Below are 23,056 nucleotides of genomic sequence, written 5' to 3'. Positions count from 1 at the left end.
AAGAAACTGTTGCGTAACGTTAGCTCGATGTGCGGGTGCATTGTCTTGGTGAAACAGCACATGCGCAGCCTTCCCGGACTTTTTTGTTGCAGTGCAGGAAGGAATTTGTTCTTCAAAACATTTTCGTAGGATGCACCTGTTACCATAGTGCCCTTTAGAACGCAATGGATAAGGATTACGCCCTCGCTGTCCCAGAACATGGACACCATCATTTTTTCAGCACTGGCGGTTACCAGAAATTTTTTTGGTGGCTGTGAATCTGTGTGCTTCCATTGAGCTGACTGGCGCTTTATTTCTGGATTGAAAAATGGCATCCACGTCTCATCCATTGTCACAACCGACGAAAAGAAAGTCCCATTCATGCTGTCGTTGCGCATCAACATTGCTTGGCAACATTCCACACGGGCAGCCATGTGGTCGTCCGTCAGCATTCGTGGCACCCACCTGGATGACACTTTTCGCATTTTCAGGTCGTCATGCAGGATTGTGTGCACAGAACCCACAGAAATGCCAACTCTGGAGGCGATCCCCCAAAACAATTCTCTCCACTTTCTCGATCATGTCGTCAGACCGGCTTGTGCGAGCCCGAGGTTGTTTCGGTTTGTTGTCACACGATGTTCTGCCTTCATTAAACTGTCGCACCCACGAACGCACTTTCGACACATCCATAACTCCATCACCACATGTCTCCTTCAACTGTCGATGAATTTCAATTGGTTTCACACCACGCAAATTCAGAAAACGAATGATTGCACGCTGTTCAAGTAAGGAAAACGTCGCCATTTTAAGTATTTAAAACAGTTCTCATTCTCGCCGCTGGCGGTAAAATTCCATCTGCCGCACGGTGCTGCCATATCTGGGACATATTGACAATGAACGCAGCCTCATTTTAAAACAATGTGCATGTTTCTATCTCTTTCCAGTCTGGAGAAAAAAAATCGGAGGCCTTAGAACTTGAATGCACCTCGTATTCTGCTGCTCTTCTCCAGCAGGAACGATGAGGTGAAGGAACCCCTTCTGTTTCATCCCCCGCCAAGCTGAAGCCTATAATAAACATTTCATTGAAGGGGAATTCTTGCAGGCTCTTACCTCTTCATATGACCCAGCCCAAGGCCTGGATTCCATCCAAAACCAGATGATCACCGCTTGGACATTACCTAGAGACATCATCTACTCAGGACAATTCAACTGCATTTGTCTCATGGGTGTCTTCGTCTTGCAATGGCGAGACAGCATAATTATCCCTGTACTTAAGCCTGGGAAGAACCCAATGTCTCTCAACAGCTACTGACCGATCAGCTGGACCAACTTACTTTTTAAACTGCTAGAGAAGATTGTTAGCTTTCAGTTACGTTGGGTACTCGAATCTTGGGACCTTTTGTCTCTGTATCAGTGTGGCTTCTGGGAAGAGCGGTCTACAAGTGATCATGTACTCAAATTGGAAACAACAGTCTGACAGGGTTTTTCTAAACGCCGAAACCGTATCGTGGTCTTCTTTGACCTACATAAGGCATATGACACAGCTTTGTGCCATCATATGTTAGTTATCCTCCATGACTGGGGATTTTGTGGCCCCCTTCTGATTTTTATCTGCGAATTTTTATCCCACCGGCTCTTCCAGCTTAGAGTTGGCACTTCAGTCAACACCCCTCGAATCCAGGAGGATGGTATCCCACGGGGTTCTGTGTTCAGGGTCACACTCTTCCTCATCACCATAAATGGGCTTATAACCTCTTTGAGCCTCTGGTTACGCTGGCATTGTATGTTGATGATTTTTGCATCTGGTTCAGCTCCCATGCACTTCAATGCGAGATGGTTAAAATAGTTTCCACAGCGAAACTTTGTATCAAAACTGGCAGAAAATCCAAAGAGATTCTGATTGTATGTGAAGTATGCTAGTGGTAACACAATCAGTGCCTTCTTTGTGTGATAGTAATAGAGATACTACCGAAGATAGTGCTGCCAAAGCAGAGTTACTAAACACAGCCTTCAGAAAACCTTTCACAAAAGAAGATGAAGTAAATATTCCAGAAGTCGAATCAAGAACATCCGCCGACATGAGTAACATAGAAGTAGATATCCTCAGAGTATTGAAGCAACTTAAATCACTTAATAAAAGCATCTTTTGGTCCAGACTGTGTAACACTTTGGTTCTTTTCAGAGTATGCTGATGCAATAGCTCCATACTTAACAATCATATACAACTCTTCGCTCGACAAAAGGTCTTTACCTGAAGACTGGAAGTTTGCAAAGGTCACACCAATATTCAAAAAAGGTAGTAGGAGTAATCCACTAAATTACTGGCTCATATCATTAATGTCAATATGCAGCAGGGTTTTGGAACATATATTGCATTCGAACATTGTGAATTACCTCGAAGAAAATGGTCTATTGACACATAGTCAACATGTATTTAAAAAACGTTGTTCTTGTGAAACACAACTAGCTCTTTACGCGCACAAAGTGTTAAGTGCTATCGACAAGGTATTTCAAATTGATTCCGTATTTCTGGATTTTCAGAAGGCTTTTGACACTGTACCACACAAGCGGCTTGTAGTGAAATTACATGCCTATGGAATATTGTCTCAGTTATGTGACTGGATTTGTGATCTCCTGTCAGAGGGGTCACAGTTCATAGTAACTGACGGAAAGTCATTGAGCAAAACAGAAGTAATATCAGGCATTCCCCAAGGTAGTGTTATAGGTCCTTTGCTGTTCCTTATCTATGTCAACGATTTGCAAGACAATCTGAGCAGCCATGTTAGGTTGTTTGTAGCTGACACTGTCATTTGTCAACTAGTAAAGTCATCAGAAGATCAAAACAAAGCACAAAACAATTTAGAAAATATATATGTATGGTGTGAAAATTGGCAGTTGACCCTAAATAATGAAAAGTGTGAGATCATCCTCATGAGTGAGTGCTAAAAGGAATCCATTAAACTTCAGTTACACGATAAATCAGTCAAATTTGAAGGCTGTAAATTCAACTAAATACCTAGGTATTACAATTACAAACGACTTAAATTGGAAGGAACACATAGAAAATGTTGTTGGAAAGGCTAAACAAATACTACGTTTTATTGGCAGAACACTTAAAAAATGTAACAGATCACTAAGTAGACTGTCTACACTACACTTGTCCGTCCACTTTTAGAATACCGCTGTACGGTGTGGGATCCTTACCAGATAGGATTGATGGAGTCCATCGTAAAAGTTCAAAGAAGGGCAGTACATTTTGTATTATCTCAAAATAGGGGAGAGAGTGTCTCCAAAATGATACAGAATTTGGGATGGCCTTCATTAAAACAAAGGCATTTTTCATTGCAGAGGAATCTTCTCTCAAAATTCCAATTACCAACTTTCTCCTCCAAATGCAAAAATATTTTGTTGATGTCGACCTGCATAAGGAAAACTGATCACCATGATAAAATAAGAGAAATCAGAGCTTGTACAGAAAGATATAAGTGTTCGTTCTTTCCTCGCGCTATACGAAGTTGGAATAATAGAGGATTGTGAAGGTGGTTTGATGAACCCTCTGCCAGGCACTTAAATGTGATTTGCAGAGTATTGATGTAGATTTAGATTAGGACCTCTCCGTTTGGTGCCATAACAACCCTCAGTCAGTCAGCCAGTCAGTCGCCCTGGATTCCTTCCGTACATGCAGTGGGAGGCTCATAACGATTTGTATGATAGCAATCATTTTCAAAACTTCTCGTCTTTTCTCCAGCATCACTTGCCTGGATGCCCTCCCAGGTGGGCCTTTTCGAATGTCAATTGAGATGCTGTTTCCTCAGCTGTCATCCCAACTGTTTCACCACACAGTGGCATTGACGAGTGCATATGAGTTTTGACTGACACCATCCTTTCAGCAGCTGTTTCAGCAGTTCCTTCTTTCTTGGCTTCTCCCAAACAGAAGACTGCCCCTTAGTGGACCTCAGAAATTGCTACGGTTATTAAAGCCTGGTTAAGTCCCATAGTGCTCAGAGCCATTAAAGCCTGTCATCATGTCTTTCAGCACTACAAATGGCATCCATCTCTCGACTGCCTCTTGGCCTTTAAGTGACTTCAAGCCCAGGCCCATCATCTTCTTAAATGACAGAAGCAGATTTGTTGGAGGTGATATGTCGCTGCCATATGGTGACATACTCCATCTTTGCAAGTATGGGCAAAGCTCAGGTGTATTTTTGGCCTCAGCGTCAGTCCACTACCCAACCTGTTCCATCTTCTCAAACAGAGTCTGGAATGACTCCCTTTATTCTCCGCTCTCCACTGCATGGAGCCATGTAATACCCTTTTTAGTGAGTGGGAATTCGCCATGGGCCTTGCACTCTGCCTTGACACAGCTCCTGGACCGGACCAGGTGCACAATGAAATGCTTCAACACTTATTGGTGGCTAGCCAGTGTCATATCTTGTCATTTTTAAATGTCTGTGGAGCGAAGGGGAATTTCTTTCCCAGTGTCGAGAAAGTGCCTTCTTTCCAGTTTTGAAATCAGGTAAACTGCCTCTTCAGATGTACAGCTATCATCCGATCAATTTACCCAATGTCTTCTGCAAGTTACGTGAATGTATGGTGTGTTGAAGGCTGTATTGGATCCTTGAATCCTGGGACTTCATGGCTTCAGTACAGGGTGGTTTTTGCTGAGGCCGCTCTACTGCAGAGAATTTAGTGCCTGCTACCTGAATGGCCTTTGCCCACCAGCAACAGCTTTTTGCAGTCCTCTTCAATCTGCATAGATCTTATGATACCACAAGGCGCAACCACATTCTTGCCACATTACATGAGTGGGGCCTCCATAGCCCATGCCTGATTTTTATGTGGAACTTTCTTTCATGTATCATTTTTCAGGTGCATGTTGGTGCCTCCTGTAGCACCTCCCATCTGCAGGGGAATGGGATTCTTCAGGGTTTTGTTGTGTCCCCCTCTCATTTTAGTGGCTGTCAGTGGTCTGATGTTGGCTGCTGGATCTATGATATCCCCCCACTCTGCATGCTGATTATTTTTGCATTTATTTCTGTTCCTCCTCAATGGACATTGCTGAATGCAGACTGCAGGGAGCAGTATGCTGGGTGCAATCTAGGGCTCTCACTTATGGCTTCCATTTTTTGGCTGCCAACACCTACTTTATTCATTTCTGTCATTGCCATACTCTCCATCCCCGCTCATATCTGTACCTTCATGGTCAGTCCAAGAATGTAGTGGACTTTCATATTTTTTTGGACTGGTCTTTGATGCCCAGTTGACATGACTTACCCGTCTTTATCAACTATAGCACCTCAGTGCTCTTCCATGCCTTAGCACCACCAACTGGGGTGCGAGCTTCTCTACTGTGATACAGCTCTACACAACATGTGTCCAATCCCTTCTAGATTACAGGAGTCTCGACATTACAGATGCTGGACCTGATACACCATTTTGGGGTATGACTGGCAACTAGTGCCTTTTGGATTAGCCCCATGCTCAGCCTCCTAGTAGAGGCAAGAGTTCAACCATTGGGATTTCAGGTTCTTTGCTAACAACAATCAACCACTTGTATGTTATACATTCGCTGCTCCCCAGAGCACTCGAACTACTGTCTCCTCTTTCCAGATATGAAGACTCACCTCCTGCAGTGGTGGCCCAGATCTGGGGTTACATTTGCCATCTGCATCTGGTCCCTTTTTTTCTGAACTCAGCTTTCCTGTCTACCACCTCTTCTCCAGGCCCAATCACGTACAACTCTGTGGTGCAATTCTGCTCAATTTTCAGTGTGTTTCAGGGTTCAGAAGTAGTCTATACTGATGGCAGCCAGTCATGCTGGCTTTGCTCACATTCTAGTGGGATGTAATGAACTCCACTCCCTACCCGATGGCTGCATTGCTTTCACTGTGGAGTTGGTAGCCATCTCTGATGCTCTTTAACATATGCATTCCTGCACTGGTGAGCCTTTCCTGATCTGTAGCAGTTCTTTGAATACTTTACAAGCTTTTGACCAGAGTTACCCTTGTTATCCATTGGTCCTGACTATCCACGATTCCCTTTTTTTCCCTAGGACAATGTGGATGCTAATCAGTGTTTGTCTGGATCCCAGGCTGTGTTGGGATCCCAGTGAATGAACTCCCTACCAGGCTTGCCAAATTGAGATCAGTACTCTGGAATCAGACCTTTGATCAGTATTGCACTGTCAATTCGAAGGATTCGGAATATGGAATGGCATACTCTGACATGTCACTCACAACCAACTTCACAAAGTACAACAAATAGCACTTAGAAACAATAACAAACATGATCAGAATGATGAGTATTGACAGTAGATTCAGGGTAAACGGTAGAAGCAGGAAATAACTTACAAGGAATAAAGGAAACCTGTGCATTATCTCTGCACAGTGCAAAAAAAGAAGATGGCATTTAAATGCCAGATTGCACATTGTGTAAAACCATCATAGCTCACGAAAAAATTGTCATATTTATATGAAACAAAAACTGTTTTACACAGGAAATAGTGGGCACCTCAAGTATGGAAAAATCTAAAAATCGATTCTTTCAGCCCGTTTGCCTTCCATCTCCCCTTAACTCAATTGAAGATCAAGCTCAAGGCATAACTGGTTAATTCATCTGCATTGCTGGTTAGTCAAACTAGCTCTTATCCTGATTTAGCTAAATGCTTTAAGGTAAAGAGATGGGAATAGCTAACCCTCCCTCTTTGTGGTATTGTACTCATTCTAAGAGTCATTTGAAAGTGATTTATTGTAGTTAAAGTTACTGGTTCTTTTTTCAGACACACGAAATGAAACTACATAAGAGAATAAGACTGTCATCCATGAAGATCAAGTTTGAAGAAGGGCTTCTGAGTGTGACACACTGAGGAATTTCAGTATGTATTTGAAGACGAAAAGAAACAGTACCTAACAGCAAACAAACAGGATGGTGAAGAACCAAATATGTTGCTTTACTGCTGGAAATTATTGTGTATAAACATCCCAACCTTTATGGACTGGCATATAAGATTTTATTCATTGCTGCTGTTAGTCTACTTTGAGAAATTAGCTCAGGAGTCCACATGAAGTGTAAACAGTTGCAATAACACTTCATAGCTACAAACAATCCTTAGCAAACAGTGTCTTGAAGAATGCAGAAATTAGTGGCCAAAAGGTGGTTATAGCGAGACTGAATACCATGGCATTCAAAGAAGTAGTGTTGGCAGCAATGGAACTTTGTATACCAAGCAAATTAATTAGGGACTGAAGAAGTCCCAAATGGTACATAAAACAGATCAGTGCACTGTTGCAGACACAGTGAAAAAAGCATGCCTGATTTAAAAGGGACATAAAATCTCCAAAATGGCAACATTTTTGATCTGCTCGAAACTTAGTGCAGGTTTCAGTGTGAAATGCTTTCAGTAGTTTCCACAACAAAACAAAATCTGGCTGAAAATCCAAAGAGGTTCTGTTCATATGTAAAGTATACAAGAAGTGAGTCATACTCAATACCTTCATTGTTTGATGTCAGTGATACTGTTACCAACAACAGTTTAACTAAAGTGGGTTACTAAACACAGTTTTCCAAAATTTCTTCGCAATAGATGTTGTTGCAAGTATTATGGAATTTGAATCGCGGCCAGCTGCCACCACGAGTAATTTGGAAGTAGATACTTTGGTGTAGTGAAGCAACTTGGGTCACTTAAGAAAAGAAAATCTTCTGGTCCAGACTTTATAACAGTTAGGTTCTTGTCGGAGTATCCTGATGAAATAACTCAATTTTTAGCAGTCATATACAACTGCTTGCTTGACAAATAATGCATATCTGAAGACTGGAAAGTTGCACAGTTTGTACCAATAACTAAGAAAGGAAATAGAAGTAATCTGCTGAATTATAGACCCATATTATTGACATAGATTTTTATCAGGTATTTGGAATGTATGCTGTGTACCAACATTACGAGATATCTCATAGAAAATGATCTTTTGACACACAACCAACACGAAGTCAGCAAATGTGAAACACAACTGGCTCTTCATTCACACAAAATAACTATGCTATTGACAGGGGGTGTAAAGCTGATTCCTTAATTATAGATTTGCAGAAAGCTTCACAATTACAAACACTTCAGATTGGAAGTAACATAAAAAATGAAACTGATGAGGAAGGCAAACTGATGACTATTGTATTGGTAGAATGCTTACATGATGTAATGAATCTACTGTACTTCCTCATCATGTCCTGGAGTATTGCTGCGTGGTGGGGGATACTTATCTAATTGTATATATGGAAGACATTGAGAAAGTTAAAGGAAGGGGTAACTTGTTAGAGGTTGCACAGAATTATTAAGGTATTGATTTTTAACACGTGCTATTCAAGAATGGACCTATCAAGAAATATGAGAAGCATTCAATAAGTAATGCAACACATTTTTTCCTCAGCCAGTTTCAGGTGAAAAGCTGTGGACTTTGTGGTGGGACATCATGGAATATTCCCACTTCAGTACCTATAGTTTCATGAAGTTCAAATAGGTGGTGCCACTATACATAGCCTTCAGAATGATGTCTGAAACAGAGGTGCAGTCCAAGCAGAGAGCTGTCACTGAGTTTCTTGTGGCGGAGAACCTAAGCATTGCTGATATTCTTAGGCACTTGCAGAATGTGTACGGAGACCTAGCAGTAAACAAAAGCACCATTAGTCATTGCCGTCTGTCATCATCATAGAAAGGTTGCACAAACTTGTCCGATCTCCCACGTCCCAGGCAACTGCACCCAGCTGTGACTCCTGCAGTGTTGGAACGTGTGGACACACTCATCCCAGGTGATAAGTGGATCACAATAAAACACCTCGCTGCACAACTAGACGCCTCTGTTGGTAGTGCTGACACTCTTATTCTCTAGTTGTGGTACTCAAAGGTGTGTGCCCCCTGGGTTCCTCACCGCATGAAAGAAGGCCGTAAAGAGCAATGAATGAACATCTGTGCAGAATTGCTTGCGCTTTAAGAGGCTGATTGTGTCAATTTTTTTTTATTTTTTTGTAGATCATCACCACAGGGAATGAAACATGGGTTCATCTTTCTCTTTGAACTGAAAACAAAATGGCAATCCGTGGAGTGGCACCACACCAACTCTCCTCTGAAGAAAAAGTTCAAAACCACACCCTCAACTGCTAAAGTCATGGCGACAGTCTTCTGGGACTCTGAAGGGACCATTCTGTTTTCTGTCCTCCCTCATGGTGCAATGAACAATGTGCTAAACTCAGGAAATTAAAGAGGCAACTGCAGCGTGTTCATCACCACTAAAGTGCAAACGAACTTCTCCTTCTCCTTGAGAACGCAGGGCTTTACAAGTTTGTGCACCTGAGAGGAGCTCACTGAACTTCCAATGGACTGTTCTTTGTCATCCACCCAGCAACCTGGATCTCGCACCTTCCGACTTCGACCTGTGGCCTAATGAAGGATGCAATCCACAGGGAGCAGTACATTAATGATTGGGCTGTTACTGATGCAGCAAGACGTTGACTATGGCATTGACCAGTAGAGTGGTGCTGTGCAGGCCCCTAAATAAAACCAACTCGCTTTCAGATATTAGTGTTGTGTTTCTTATTTAACACTCCTTTTAGTGTGAAAGTGGTTCTGTGAACCCTTTACCAAACACTTAAGTGTGTATTGAAGAATAGCCACATAGATATAAATGTAAATTTATTGCCTTGGCAGAAAATTATTTAAGTCATGCGGTACTTGCCATTTCAGAGAGTACAATAACTGCTCAAAATTTGAAGGACAGTCTACTTATATACAATTATTTGGTATGTTTCTCACCAAAATTGTTTATTATAAAATTGCATATTTTTATTTAATGTAAGTACAGGATGAACAATTTTCTCAGAAAGCTTACAAGAAACAAAACCTTCCTGCTTCATGCTTCTTGATCCTGTTACCCAAATAAGATATTTTGTGGTAGTTATGTTCCTAATGGATGTAGTTTTTTTTTAATTATATTTTATGAAATCTTTTGTATGGAAATATAAAAGTACACGTGACTGCTTATGCTGTAGCAAACTAGCTCTTGCAGCTTTAGTGTATCATATTCACTTGGGTAGATTACTTTAAATTTTATGAGCCTGCAAGAATTGGATGATATGAGCGCTGCTGACGTAGCTCACGGAGTGACTTTTGTGGCATTGGCCACACTGCATCTCAGGAGCTATGGGTTGGGCTGGATGGGATTGCCGGGCCAGCCCGGGCACATGATGGATTGACTAAGACTTACGCGGAGTAGTGAGCAACACCTGGTGGGTTGTGGTGGGTTTTAGGTCTGCCTGCCAGGGAAGGATCCTGAACGAGGTTGGGGACGGTGTCTGTCTTTGGGGTTAGCCTTCGGGGTCTGTCTTCTTTCTTTCTCAGGCTCTGGCATTCCTAGGCTTACCTTTCCTTTCTTACTGCCCCACCAGGGGCACAATTCTATCCTCCCTCAATCCACATTCAATAGTTCCTTCACATAAACCCTTCTTGTGTTAGTATACTTAAACCTGCTTTCATAGGATTGCTTGAGATGTAGCAATGCTCAAGTAATCCAATGTCAACTTCAGAAAAGAAACAAATAATTTTCTGAATTCTGGGTTGAAAGATAATTAATGCAGTGCTACACAAAATATGAAAGGTGTAAAGACTGCATCGTAATTAAAATGGCTAAGATTTTAAACCTAGGTACTACCACATATTCATTTACTTACGTTGTATATTCATTGTGACATTTTTAGCCAAAGCTGGGGAATATGTAGTGTAACATATCACTTCAGCAGACTAACGTGTAACTCTACGTCTATGTAGCCAGTGAACGATGATCAAAATAATAGTTTTTTAATTAAGAAAAGAAAACTGTGTGTGTGTGTGTGTGTGTGTGTGTGTGTGTGTGTGTGTGTGTGTGTGTGTAAGTGTTACATAAAACATATGTGACACTTACACAGATGGACAGATGTTCAAGGTGGGACTTCGACTGGAGTATTACCACATGTTGCAATACCTGCAAACAGTTTGTGTAACATCTTTAGCACATTGCACCACCAAGAAAATGCATGTGCTATGACAATGCTAAAAATGACATTGCATCAGAACGCAAAACTTACAGCGATCTGCCAAAACTGTTTGTAGTCGGATGTCTGATATCAAACTGAAGAGACAAGCAATGTTTCCTATTACTAACTGTTGAAGTATTGTACATTTGGGATACAATTTAAGCATTTGAGAAAAGAAGTGTGTTGTCTTACTTTGTAGAAAGTTGAAATTGCTTGAAACATTCTCAGGTTCGAGCACAGACACAATTGAACCAGTGACAGTTAAAATGTTATAATTCGATGTGGTCCAAGAAGAATATTTAATTTCAGGCACAGCAGTATTCAGTTTCAAATCTAAATACACACACACACACACACACACACACACACACACACACACTAAAGGGAATATTGTGGCACTTTACAGTGGTTTACTGAGTACATATGTAGATCCAGCTGGGATTTCTATGAATGCTTCTTACTCCTCTAAAATTGCTCTTATCAGTCAGGGTGCACCATTAAGTATCAGTTTTGTTCAACTTGAGAAATGAGCATCTGTTGATTAAGTGTGTGAAATGGTGAACAGCAGTAATAATAAAATACCATATAGTCTGTGTGTGTTGATTTTTGAAAAAGGAAGAAAACTCCCACTCTTCTACACATAAAAGTATAGTATGGTGTCATATGATTATCAAAGTCAATGTAAAAGACTGTGAAATGGAACACAACTTAGAAACTCCAGCTCCCTTCAGACCATCTTGATGTTCAATGCAGGTACTACAGTGCATAAGAATTTAGAAAAATCAATTCAGTTGTTCACAGCCAGTGGGGCCTGCACTGCATCACATCCTCTTTAGTTGCTGCCATCTCACCGTTGAGGTAAAGTGCCACAAGTGGTGGGCGTTACGTAGGGGGTGACTAAGCTGATAGCTTGACTGAGATGGTCCTCCTCTTCATCCAGCCACTCCAGCAATATTAAATGGTTCTAATTCATTTACAAATTGAGCACTGTCCTTTGACATTTAGATACTGCATCTAGCAAGAGGAACTGCTGTATATTACTCAAAGTCACACATTTTACCTGATTATTTCTATTCAGATAAGAGCCCAGAGGTTAGTTTACAATGACCCCTCTCTGTTATTTTAAGAGACGCAGAGATTAATTTGCTGTGAATGAATAGATTTTGTTCAATGTTCAGTCTGCTTGCAACATTATAAGGGAGGAGTTTTCTGCGACTTACCAGGGTTGCTATTTGGTAATGTGCCAGACTACGTACCAAAGGTCTTGGGTTCAATTCCCAGTCAGTCAAAGGGTTTTCGTGTGTCACTTATCACTTCTTTCACCTCTGAAATGTTTGTTAATATGAGAAATGCTAAGTTGGACTGTGGTTCGGAGTTCACATAGGAGTGTAGGTTCATCTATAACTGGCTGGGTATGTCAGTTCAGGGGACAGAGACAGGCAAAGGCAAACCACATCCAAAAGCACCTGCCTAGTAAAGCACTACTGTGTTCAAACCAACCTTATGAATGATCACAGCTTATGTAAGTGATCAGCCAGGCACATTTTTCTTATATTATCCTTTAGTCTATTAATTAATCTAGGTTTTCCTGAGTGAGGTGGTGCAGTGGTTAGCACATTGGACTCCCATTCAGGAGGACAACAGTTCGAACACGTGTCTGATCATCCTGATTGAGGTTTTCCATAATTTCCCTAAAGCACTCCAGGTAAATGTCGAGGTATTTTCAGCGAAAGGGCACAACCAATATCCTTCCTTTTTCTTGAACAACATGAGCTTGTACTCCATGTCTGATGACCCCAATGTCAATGGGACATTAAACTTTAATATTCCTTCCTTCCTTAATGTAGTTTTTAGGAGTACATTTTAGAAGAATACCCACTCTTACCTTGTTTCATTTTGTCTGGTTCAAAGTGAGAAAGATTGTAAGATAACCCTTGTAATATGAAGAAAGCATTGTTGTTGATTTTTTGTTGTTGATTCATTCTTTACATTTCAACCATATTAATCACAGATTATTTCAACAAGAGCACTGTTAATGAGTGTCAAAGTTACACAATTACCTGTGATCTGTTCAACTCCAGTCTGGATACTCAGTCATCCATAAACCCTTATCATATCACAGATAGCTTGTTTCATTCGCGTGTGTAACCACATATCACTGCTGTTTCTTTGTTATGAACATTTGTGTTTTCACTAGAACAATTGACATCTTTTTATTCTTTTCAATAATTCCTAATGTTGCCTTAAACACACACAGTTTGGCAATGAACTTTTCTCTTGCTGCTCATTTTGGGACCAAGAACCCATGTGATGGAGCACACTTCATATTTGATGGTATTTGTCAGTTTCAAACCTATTTCCTGTGCAAAACACTGTAGCTATGACTTACTTTAAAACATTTATTCATTCATGTGTGTTGCATGAATTTTCATAACAGGGACAGGTCTTGAGTTTGGCCCCGTGTATGCTCCACTTAACGCAGAATAATGAAAGCCTAGGTTCTTTTACGCTATACATGTTTCAGCTTTTGTCTTGCTTTCATAGACACATCTTGACTGTCGTAGCAGATAGAGTGATTTGCATTCTGGCATAAATCAAGTACATAATACTTTACTTTCTTGCTTTCCAGTGCCGCCTTTATTTGTTATTGAGTTCCTTCATCGTGTTGTGGACACCTTTGAAGATTATTTCGGTGAATGCACAGAATCAATTATAAAGGAACATTATGTAGTGGTATATGAGGTGAGTGAGAAGGAAAAAACTGGGTTCGTCATAGATTTTCTCTATGCTTTTAATAACATATTTATTCTGTTTTTTCAGTTGCTTGATGAAATGTTGGATAATGGGTTTCCATTAGCTACTGAATCTAATATTTTGAAAGAGCTGATTAAACCACCAAACATTTTGAGAACAATAGCCAACACTGTAACAGGAAAGTCAAAGTAAGATACGTGCATTTTTTATATATAGCATTATTTATTCTTCATTTACTTGGATGTTGGATGAAATTATCACTCGTGGAGTAACTTCTGTGATCAGTTAATGTTATGAGAGAGCTCATGACATTAGTAATGAAAGCACCTTCACAATAATTAACAACACAGTTTTGTTGGCTTGCTTTAATTGTATTGTTGTTTTGAGGATAGGCATTGGTTATTATGGATTGCTGATTATACATTTGTACATCTTCTGGACACCATATGGTTCTGTTCTTTGCTTTGTACAATTGCCACACGTCATTATTTTTGCCCCACGATATGGTGTACACACCATCTCTTCACTGTTCTTGTCTTGAGGTGCTTCAAAACATGGGAAACAGACCTCTAATTGTATTTACTTTCATTAAGAGTAGTTGTGTGTTCATTATTAATGTTTGAGTGAACTGCCAGACTGGTAAGCATGACATGTGTATGGTTAATCCTGACTGTGGACTACTTGTATTATGGGGAACAGTTGCCCATGACATTAGTATTTTCATTGTTCACAATTAAAGTGCACTATTTCAGCTTGCAGTCTCTGTATGCTCAGAGCCTAGTCTCGCCAGTCTCTGCTGCTGCCCATTTAAGTGAAAACTCCTCACTGGAGCCTGTTGTCAGGTGCAAGTGGACTTTACTAGGGTAGAAAGAAGAGCAAATACATGAGTTCACAAGTATGAAAGACGACTTCTGGCATTGATGCTTGAACAATTGTTGGCTATGATGATTACTACATACTGATACAGTGATTGATGAGTTAGCAGTAGTGATTGATGGGTTAGCAGTGAAAATTATTCTGTTTATAAATCCTCTTGACGAGTTACCAAGTCTATTAAAGACAGTAGAAGAAAACAGGTTACAAGGATGAAGTATATTTGCTAAGTGTTGGTTAATTATTGACATGACATAAATTTACGTCAGTCTTCTCAGAAGTTACAGAAATGAATCATAAGCTTCACAATGCTCTAGTAATCCTAAAATGCAAGTTGCTGTGACCAAAAAATTCACAAATAGTGCATTTTTCGGTTGTAGGGCTATAATGTTGACATTTCTCTGTGACCTGTTTTTGTGTGTTGGAGCACACGTTTTCTCAAGGTGGAGGATGAATAAACTAGAATACAAATCTTTTGTTTGCATTAGATGATCACTGCACATTTTTCATTGGAATCATGGACTGCAAAAATCAAACTTCTTCCAAATATCACTCTTCTTCTTATGGAGCACATTTGCAGTTATATACAATGCATCACATAATTTTCGTCTTACGCCTTCCACAGTCTCTCAAAATGCAGATTTGTTATAGGCAGTCTGATCCTGAGAGTCATCAGTGATTTACATCTTACCCGTGCTACTTGACAACAGCAAAATCACGCAATCAACTTCTGTACTGAGTCACAACTAGCCTCACAGTATTGCATGCTTCAGTGAGAGGGAACAATTCAACGAGTGGGAAGTGACTGCAGTCCTGCTGTTCTTGAACTCGTCAGTCGCAGAACTGTAGAGGTAAGGAAGGAAGCAAGCCAGTATAGCACTGACGGAAAAATGGCACCTCAATTTCTAACTTATGTGACCCTTGACATTAGACTTGTACTCTCTGCATTCCTGATCACTGAATTGTGCGGTGGGAACACTCTGTACAATGTACATTCCAGTAACCCTCCTGGCCTTAACCTTAGTCAGTCATTGACCTTCACCAACCCATCCCCTTCCCTGTTCCCACTCCAGCACTACACAGCTCTCCACTCCCCCAATGCACCCACAGATTTAGATGATCACACAATATGAAGGTGATTTTTTGGTGTGGAAGGGATGACAGCTGTCAAAGAGCAGGTGCTTTTGATGGTTAGTGGGTTCGGTGCAGACAGAAGTGTGGACAGAGCCATCAGAGAGGTGGAGGTTGAGGTCCAGAAAGGTGGCATGTTAGAGTGAGGAGGAGGACCAGGTGAAGTGAATGAGAGATGTGTTTAGGCTGTCTGGAAATGCGTACCAGGTGTGTTGGCCCTGTGTGCAGATCATGAAGATGCAGTCAGTGAACCTGCACAAGGGGCTTGGGGTTCTGGGATGTTAGAAAGTTTTCCTCTAGATGGCTCATAAACAGATTGGCATAGTAAGGTGTGCTGTGGATGGAGAAGTAGTTGTGTGAGGGTGTAACTTGATTAGATAAATAAGGAATGTATAGTGGCACAGCACTTCAGACACCAGTTGTAGCAAGGTGTCGGGAAGGCTGCAGCATCGTTAGGATAAGAGTTGGAGGGATTGAGGGATTGGTGACAAACTTCCATGATCGTAGTTTGCCCCCCTCGCATTGTCCTGTAGGCAGCAGTTCTCCAATCGGAACAGGCTGAAGGTCTAATCTGTTTGTGGTGTTTACTATTTCTAATATTTCTTAATGACGATCCATTCGGTCAGAATTTGGTGTACTGGGAGTTCAGGTGGGTTTGTGGTTGTGTACCTTAAATAGATGTAGGCTGCATAGACAAGGTGAAGTTACTTGGTGACATATTTTACTGTGATATTGCTGCATGTGCTGGAGCATGTGCTCTGAAGTAATGCAGTCTTTGTAAGTTGCTATTAGCTCACTGAACGTCTCTAGTTTTTCACTCAGACAAATTGTAACAAATATGGAGACCAAACTAATAAAATAATACTGCAAAACACTTCCTTCTTGTTTGTACAGTGGTTTCTTCACTCACCATTTTTTTACATCCCCGATACTTTATCTTTGCAAAAGAGGTTTGTCGTATGTTTTCCAGGATATCCATCCCTAAAACTATGCTGACACAATGCACATAATTCCCTCACTTCAATGTTAATTACAGGTGGAATCCTTTGTACAGTGTTACTTTTCCCTGTACCTTGCAATACTTCGTCATGCAAATTGAGCCTCAGTGATATTGCACACAGTTTAACTGGTTTGTCTATTGCCCCATTGTGTCTTTAACCGTGTCATTATGTAACCTTTTACTAATACACAAAAACACAACAGCTGAATAAAATATGATGATGGGAGGAGCACACAAATCTAATTCTATATTAATACTTCTCATTTTATTCAATTTCTTCTCCAGTTTGGCTGCTCATCTTTAATACTTTATACAAAACAAATTTCCAAATGACAATTGGGCCAGACTACTTGTTCAGAATGTTACATTGCCCATACTAAGCGCAAAATAACATATGATCCTTTCAAAATTCACTTTACACACCCTCAAATCATCATGTGAGTGTCTCATTACCTGCACATGCAAACCAGAATTGGAAATCTGGTAGGAGACTGACTCGTCATTGCAGGAAATAACCAGGAAGCAGTTTTTCCGCTCGCCCCACTGTTGTGCTGCTGCACGTTGCAGCTGTTGGTGTCCCAAATCCAGTCTACCCTTTCTGACTGTTACTGTCAGAAGCCACTTCTGTCAGCAGTTGTAGCTGGGTAGCATTCCTGATGACAGTTCTAGCAGGGTATCGGAATGGCTAGTGTAATCAGGTACCTCATTACTGACAGAGAAGGCATCGAGTGTTGCTTCACTGAGCAGTGCATTCATGGAGCCAGGTGTTTGTCTATGGCAATTCATAACACAACAGTTACATTAATACATTTATTCTGAGTGATAAATACATCAGTTGTAGCGTTGGCAGGTGACTGTCAGTGCTCCCCAGGTGCCGGCTGATCTTGGTTGTGGAAAGATTCTCAGCACAGCAAGTGGTCTCATCCTGTTGAGGGGGCAACAGCTGACGTGAGGTTATGTGGTCAGCATTCTGGCAATGTAATGCTGTATCTGCTCCCTGGACAGGCAGGCAGCAATCCACTATGACTGGATCAACAGAAATTGGTCATGCAGTGTAACTGAGTGACTCAGTGTGCAAAACATTTGAGCATGTAGAGTGGAACTGAGGGCCTCAGCATTGGTGGCAGAAACAGCAGTCTGCAGGGGAAAGCTTGCAATGATAGTGTGTGCCTGCAAGGTGGTGGCATCTTTGCAGCTAGACAGGCTCAGGTGTGAACCATGCACCTCTTTCCCTGACTGAAAGGCCACCAGTTTGACTTAGGGTGGCATCGGGCCTAGGTGCATCCAGTAGTCGTGCAGTTAGTGAAGGCAGCATCTTGTAATAGCAACTAGGCGACTCATTTTGGATCGTCGATGGGGTGTGGAATGTCCCTCTTGTAGCTGGTGGCAGGCAATGGAAGATTCTGCATGGCTGAAATAAGGAGCATTTATGGCAGCTAAGTCTACCATAGTTTTACCAGCCCATCAGTGCTCCTCATGTAGAATGAGGAAATAGCCAGCTGCTAATCTTGGAATGGATTAAAATCCAGGTTGTCGTGGCTGCAGCCTGCTTGCATACTTCTGCAGTGTCAAAGGTGCTGGCATCCTGGCAGTGATAGCTGGACTGTCAGTTTGCTTGTGACATCTTACAAATGCGCAAATGCTAGCTTCTGCCCTCTACCCTTTGCTAAGGATTCTTGTCAGCATATGGCAACATTTTGCTGCTGACCTGGCCACAGGTCTTCAACTGCTTAATGACTGAAGCTGTGGTGCAATAAGAATGAGGGCTCCCTGGGGCTCACCACTCTGTGGTAAGTTTGTGCTTGGCTACCACAGGGTGTCAGCCTTTGCAGCACATTTTCCCTCCCATGCTGCATGTCTGTCCTCCTGATGTTCTTTTTCCCATCCATTAGGAAACAAGTCTGGGATATTTTTAGGAATGTGTTCTGAAGTTTGAGTAGCCTGACATCAGAACACTCCCCCCCCCCCCCCCCCATGTTTTTTCATTTTTTCTTTCTTCATTCTCCATCTCCGATCCTTCCACCACTTTGGTGTTTGAGTTTCCTGTTTGTTTCTTCTTCCTCCCTGTGTGCTCCTGAAGGTTGGCCCATGGGTCTGACACGTAACAGGCAACTGCGTAACACATAATTCCCAGCACCGGGGTGACAGGTAGGATTCACACAAACTCCCTTGTACAGGCCAGGCCCAGGGAGGCGTGATGGCCTCAGCTGTTTGTGTCGCGGCCTATCAAATGCTGAATTGTATTGTGGGGTGTTATTTACACTAGACTGCTCGGTGGTCTGACCGAGGGAGAACTCCAAACTTACTTCTCCGACCAGGGCGTCACTGCGGTCCATCAGGTAATGAGAAAGGTTGATGCAACTGTAGTGCCTACACACACTCTTTCTCCTTCATTTGATAGAATAGTGCTTCCATCAGAGATTAAAGCAGGTTATGAAATCATCATGGTCCGACAATACATTCCAAACCCGATGCTCTGCTACCAGTGTCAATAATACAACCACACTCGAATGTCCTGTTGAAACACGGCTAGATATGTTACTTGTGGTAGAGATGCTCACGAGGGCAATTGCCCACCTCCTTCTCCCCACTGTATCAATCACATTGATGACCATGCAGCCTCATTCCAAGAATGTCCCATGTATCTCGCTGAGTGGACCATCCAGGAGATCCGGATGAAGGAAAAGTACCTTACCCCGTCACTCACAAGTTGTTGGCTAGTCAGAAGCCTTCTGTTTTACCGTCTGCCACTTACAGTACCGTTTTTTCTCCATCTCGCTCCATGAAGGACAAGGCCATGTACACCTGCAATGAAATTCAACGCTGCAGTTGCTAAATCACCCATTTTCATGGTCATATTCCTGTCTCCTCCTCCAGCTGTGCAACAAGCCACCAAATCTTTGCCTCTGGCAGTGAAATCACCTGCTACACAACCAGCAAGCTGGGAAGGACAGAAGGAATACTCCCGAGAAGACTTTTTACTTCCCTCCAACCGGCAAAGGCTCCAAGAAATCAAACAAAGACAAAATGTCTTCTCCTTCACTGACTCAAAGATCCTCTTCGACGGTGGTGGTGCGTGGCACCCTCACCTGGCCAACCTCCATATTGCTGGTGCGCACTGCCACCTGTTTATCCACCGAAATCCTCAGGACGAGATGGAACAGGATCCTCCAGCCTCTGTGTCCTGTAGCAGTGTCTTGGTAGCTGTCAAGGTGACAACCCTTCATTTTTTTCCCCCTGCTCCCTTTTCCTCGTAATGACTCTCCTCCAATGGAACGTTCGCAGCATTACATCCAACAAGGAGGAATTACAGCTGCTCTTGGAATTTCATTGTCCATTTGTTTTCTGCCTCCAGAAAACAAAATTGCATCCTTGCCACTGCTTTGACCTATCTCATTTCTTTCCAGTCTGCTTTGACCTCCCCCCCCCCCCCTAGGGTGGCATGCCATCTCATGGGGGAGTCATGCTGCACATCTGGGATGATGATCATAGTCGATCCATCTCACTGAGCAAGCGGCTGCAAGCTGTTGCAGTCTGCATTTTCCTTCCTCTCTTCATATTTCTCTTTGCTCTATCTACACTCTCCATCATTTGGTGACACCAGGTTAGACTTCCTCCCATTTACTGGGCAACTCCCTCACCCCTTTTTGCTGCTCAGTGACTTTAATACTCCTTTGGGGCTCTTCCAGAACATGTCCGAGTGGTGCCCTCTTGGCTGGCCTACCCAATCAACTCAACATCATCTGCTGTAACACTGGAGCATCGATGTTCCTTTCAGACTCCACAAACACCTGTTCCCATTTGGATCTCTCATACTGCACTGCCCAGCTGCATCATCTCGAGTGGTCCATTCTCTCTGACTCGTACTTGAGTGACCATTTCTCATGTGCTATCTGTTTGCTGACTACTAACCCACCTACATGTAAACGTAATTGGCAGCTTTCTAAGGTCAACTGGAGGCTTTACTATTCCCTGGTGACCTTCAACAAGCAACTCTTCCCCATTGTGATGACCAGGTTGAATACCTTACAAACATTATCTTTACTGCTGCAGAACATTCCGTTCCTTGCACTTCACCTCCACCTTTACTGTGCCATGTCCCAGTCCCTTGGTGGACTGAGGTGTGCCTTGACACAGTTCGCATGCGGAGCTTTACTCTCCGCGATTTTAACTTTCATCCTACAACTGCATTCATTATAAACAGTTGTGTGCGCAGTGTCATCACATTCTTCATGATAGAAAAAACAGCTAGTTGGATTTCATTTACCGGTCCTTTTACCAGTTCCATTCCCTCTTCCATCGTGTGGATCAACCTCTGATGGTCCTCTGGGCCAATGTCCAGTTTCCGGCCTGACTGTAGCGCACGATGCCATTGTGGACTCCATTGCTATCTCTAAAATCTTAGGTCACTATTTTTGCAGAGATTTTGAGCTCCACCCACTATCACCCTGCCTTCCTCGATCGGAAACGAATGTGTCGATTGCGATTGAAAATGTAGAAAACAGACTTTCTTACTGTTGCTAAATATTTTCATTTGAAGGGTTGGACTGCTTCACAAATCGAAACAGAATTGGATGAAGTTCATATGGGATCTGCACCATTATTGAAAACCATTTACTTTGGGATTAATGAACATAAACATGGGTGGACAAGGACCAACAACAAACCATGCAAAACAGTACTTTTTCACTATGATAATGCACACACATCAGTAATAACAGTGAAAAGTGCATGCATTGGGCTTTGAATTGGTTCCTCACCGACCCAGTTCACCAGACATAACCCGAAGTGACTTCTTCCTGTTCCCCAACTTGAAACTTTATGGTTGTAGGCAGTGAGTATTTTGCAGAGTTTGATAGAACCTATTTTTCTGGTGGGATGACACAGCTGGTGAATCACTAGATCAAATGTGTGTCCTTCAAAGGAGACTGTTGAGGAGTGGGGTGGGTTGCTTATGAAACAAACATTTTTCCCTTGCTTTCTTACCAAACTTGTCAAACCTCTGTCATACATCTCTGAGGTACTAAGTTTCACTTGATCACCGATCACAAGCCCCCTTATTTTGCTGTTTGGCCTCCACTTGAAGCTTCCCGATAAAAAAATGCAGCAGCTGCAACAGTGGGCGTTGTTCCTAAAGCTGTGTACACACTGCACTTGAAACATGTCAAAACATATTTTTGGCTACTGCATCTGTACACTGTTCAGAAATATGTTTCAAAGTGTGGAAACAGCTATCTGTAGCAGTGTTGTTACAGATCAAAGGAAACTATGTTTGAGGCCAGCTACCGTGTCACTGCTGCACGGTGCTAGTGTACCTATTATGTCATGTTCATTGTGTGTTTTATAGAGTTGTTAGGTGTTGTGTTTCCACTTGCTGTATTGAGTTTTTTTCAAAGAATGAATGAGGCTTGTGGAATGTACGAAGTAAGCAGTTGAAGAAGAGCAATAAAAAACAATGGGCTCTGCAGAGAACTACTGCTGCAATAAATTTCCTTTAATTTACGTCTATGGTTGTTAACAAAAATAAAAAAAAAAGGCCATAGACGTAAATTAAAGGAAACTTATTGTATATACGGGTCACTGTTTTATTCGTGACAATGTCACAGCTTGTGGAACTACTGCTGCATTTGATATTGACACATTTGTAAGCAACCCCAAGACAGACTACATTGTTCAGGAAGTAATTTTCGATGATTTGTGTGAAATCATACCAAATGAACAAAAATTTGATAATATTCAAATTTAATGATCATTTTCATTTACTCATTTATTCTCGACCCTTTAGGACAGCTACCAGTTCTCCACAAACTTCAGTTATTATATGCCAGAAATTAATCAGTAGATGGCATTGGAGGGAAGTTATGAAAGCCAGACCCATCTTCCATATTCAACTCCTGTAGCAAGTTATTCCTGCTAATTGTTCTGTAGTATATTTTTGCCCACCAACAATATTTGATGCCTTTCATTTTGTTTGCATTAACCTTAGAGTATTAATAATGCAACACCACATATCATTACAGTTTTCTTGTCTCTAGACATAATGTAGCAAACTATATGAAAAGAATATGACTATGTTACAGACAGTACAGATACACTACAAGAAATGTGTACATAGCTTAAGTAACTATACCTTCACTGAGGTGACAAAAGTCATGGGATAGCAATAATGCACATTTACAGATGATGGTAGTATTGCATACACAAGGCATAAAAGATTACTGCAGTGGCAGAGCTGTCATTTCAACTCAAGTGGTTCATGTGAAA

At 41.8% G+C, this 23,056-nt stretch overlaps 1 protein-coding gene across 3 annotated transcripts in view; it reads left to right on the top strand.

Moving 5' to 3' along the window:
• LOC126471187 (AP-3 complex subunit mu-1) overlaps positions 1–23,056 on the top strand; it is a 173,047-nt gene that overhangs the window by 39,989 nt on the left and 110,002 nt on the right. For all 3 annotated transcript variants that reach the window (XM_050099296.1, XM_050099294.1, XM_050099295.1), the window contains exons 3-4: positions 13,664–13,776; positions 13,855–13,976. In XM_050099296.1, coding sequence (XP_049955253.1) covers positions 13,664–13,776; positions 13,855–13,976 — 235 coding nt within the window. The remainder of the gene's footprint in view (positions 1–13,663; positions 13,777–13,854; positions 13,977–23,056) is intronic.

Source organism: Schistocerca serialis, chromosome 3, assembly GCF_023864345.2.
Source record: "Schistocerca serialis cubense isolate TAMUIC-IGC-003099 chromosome 3, iqSchSeri2.2, whole genome shotgun sequence".
In the NCBI taxonomy this organism is placed as follows: Eukaryota; Metazoa; Arthropoda; class Insecta; order Orthoptera; family Acrididae; genus Schistocerca; species Schistocerca serialis.
Note: the sequence above shows the minus strand (reverse complement) of the source record. Positions and strands in the feature narration are given on the sequence as shown.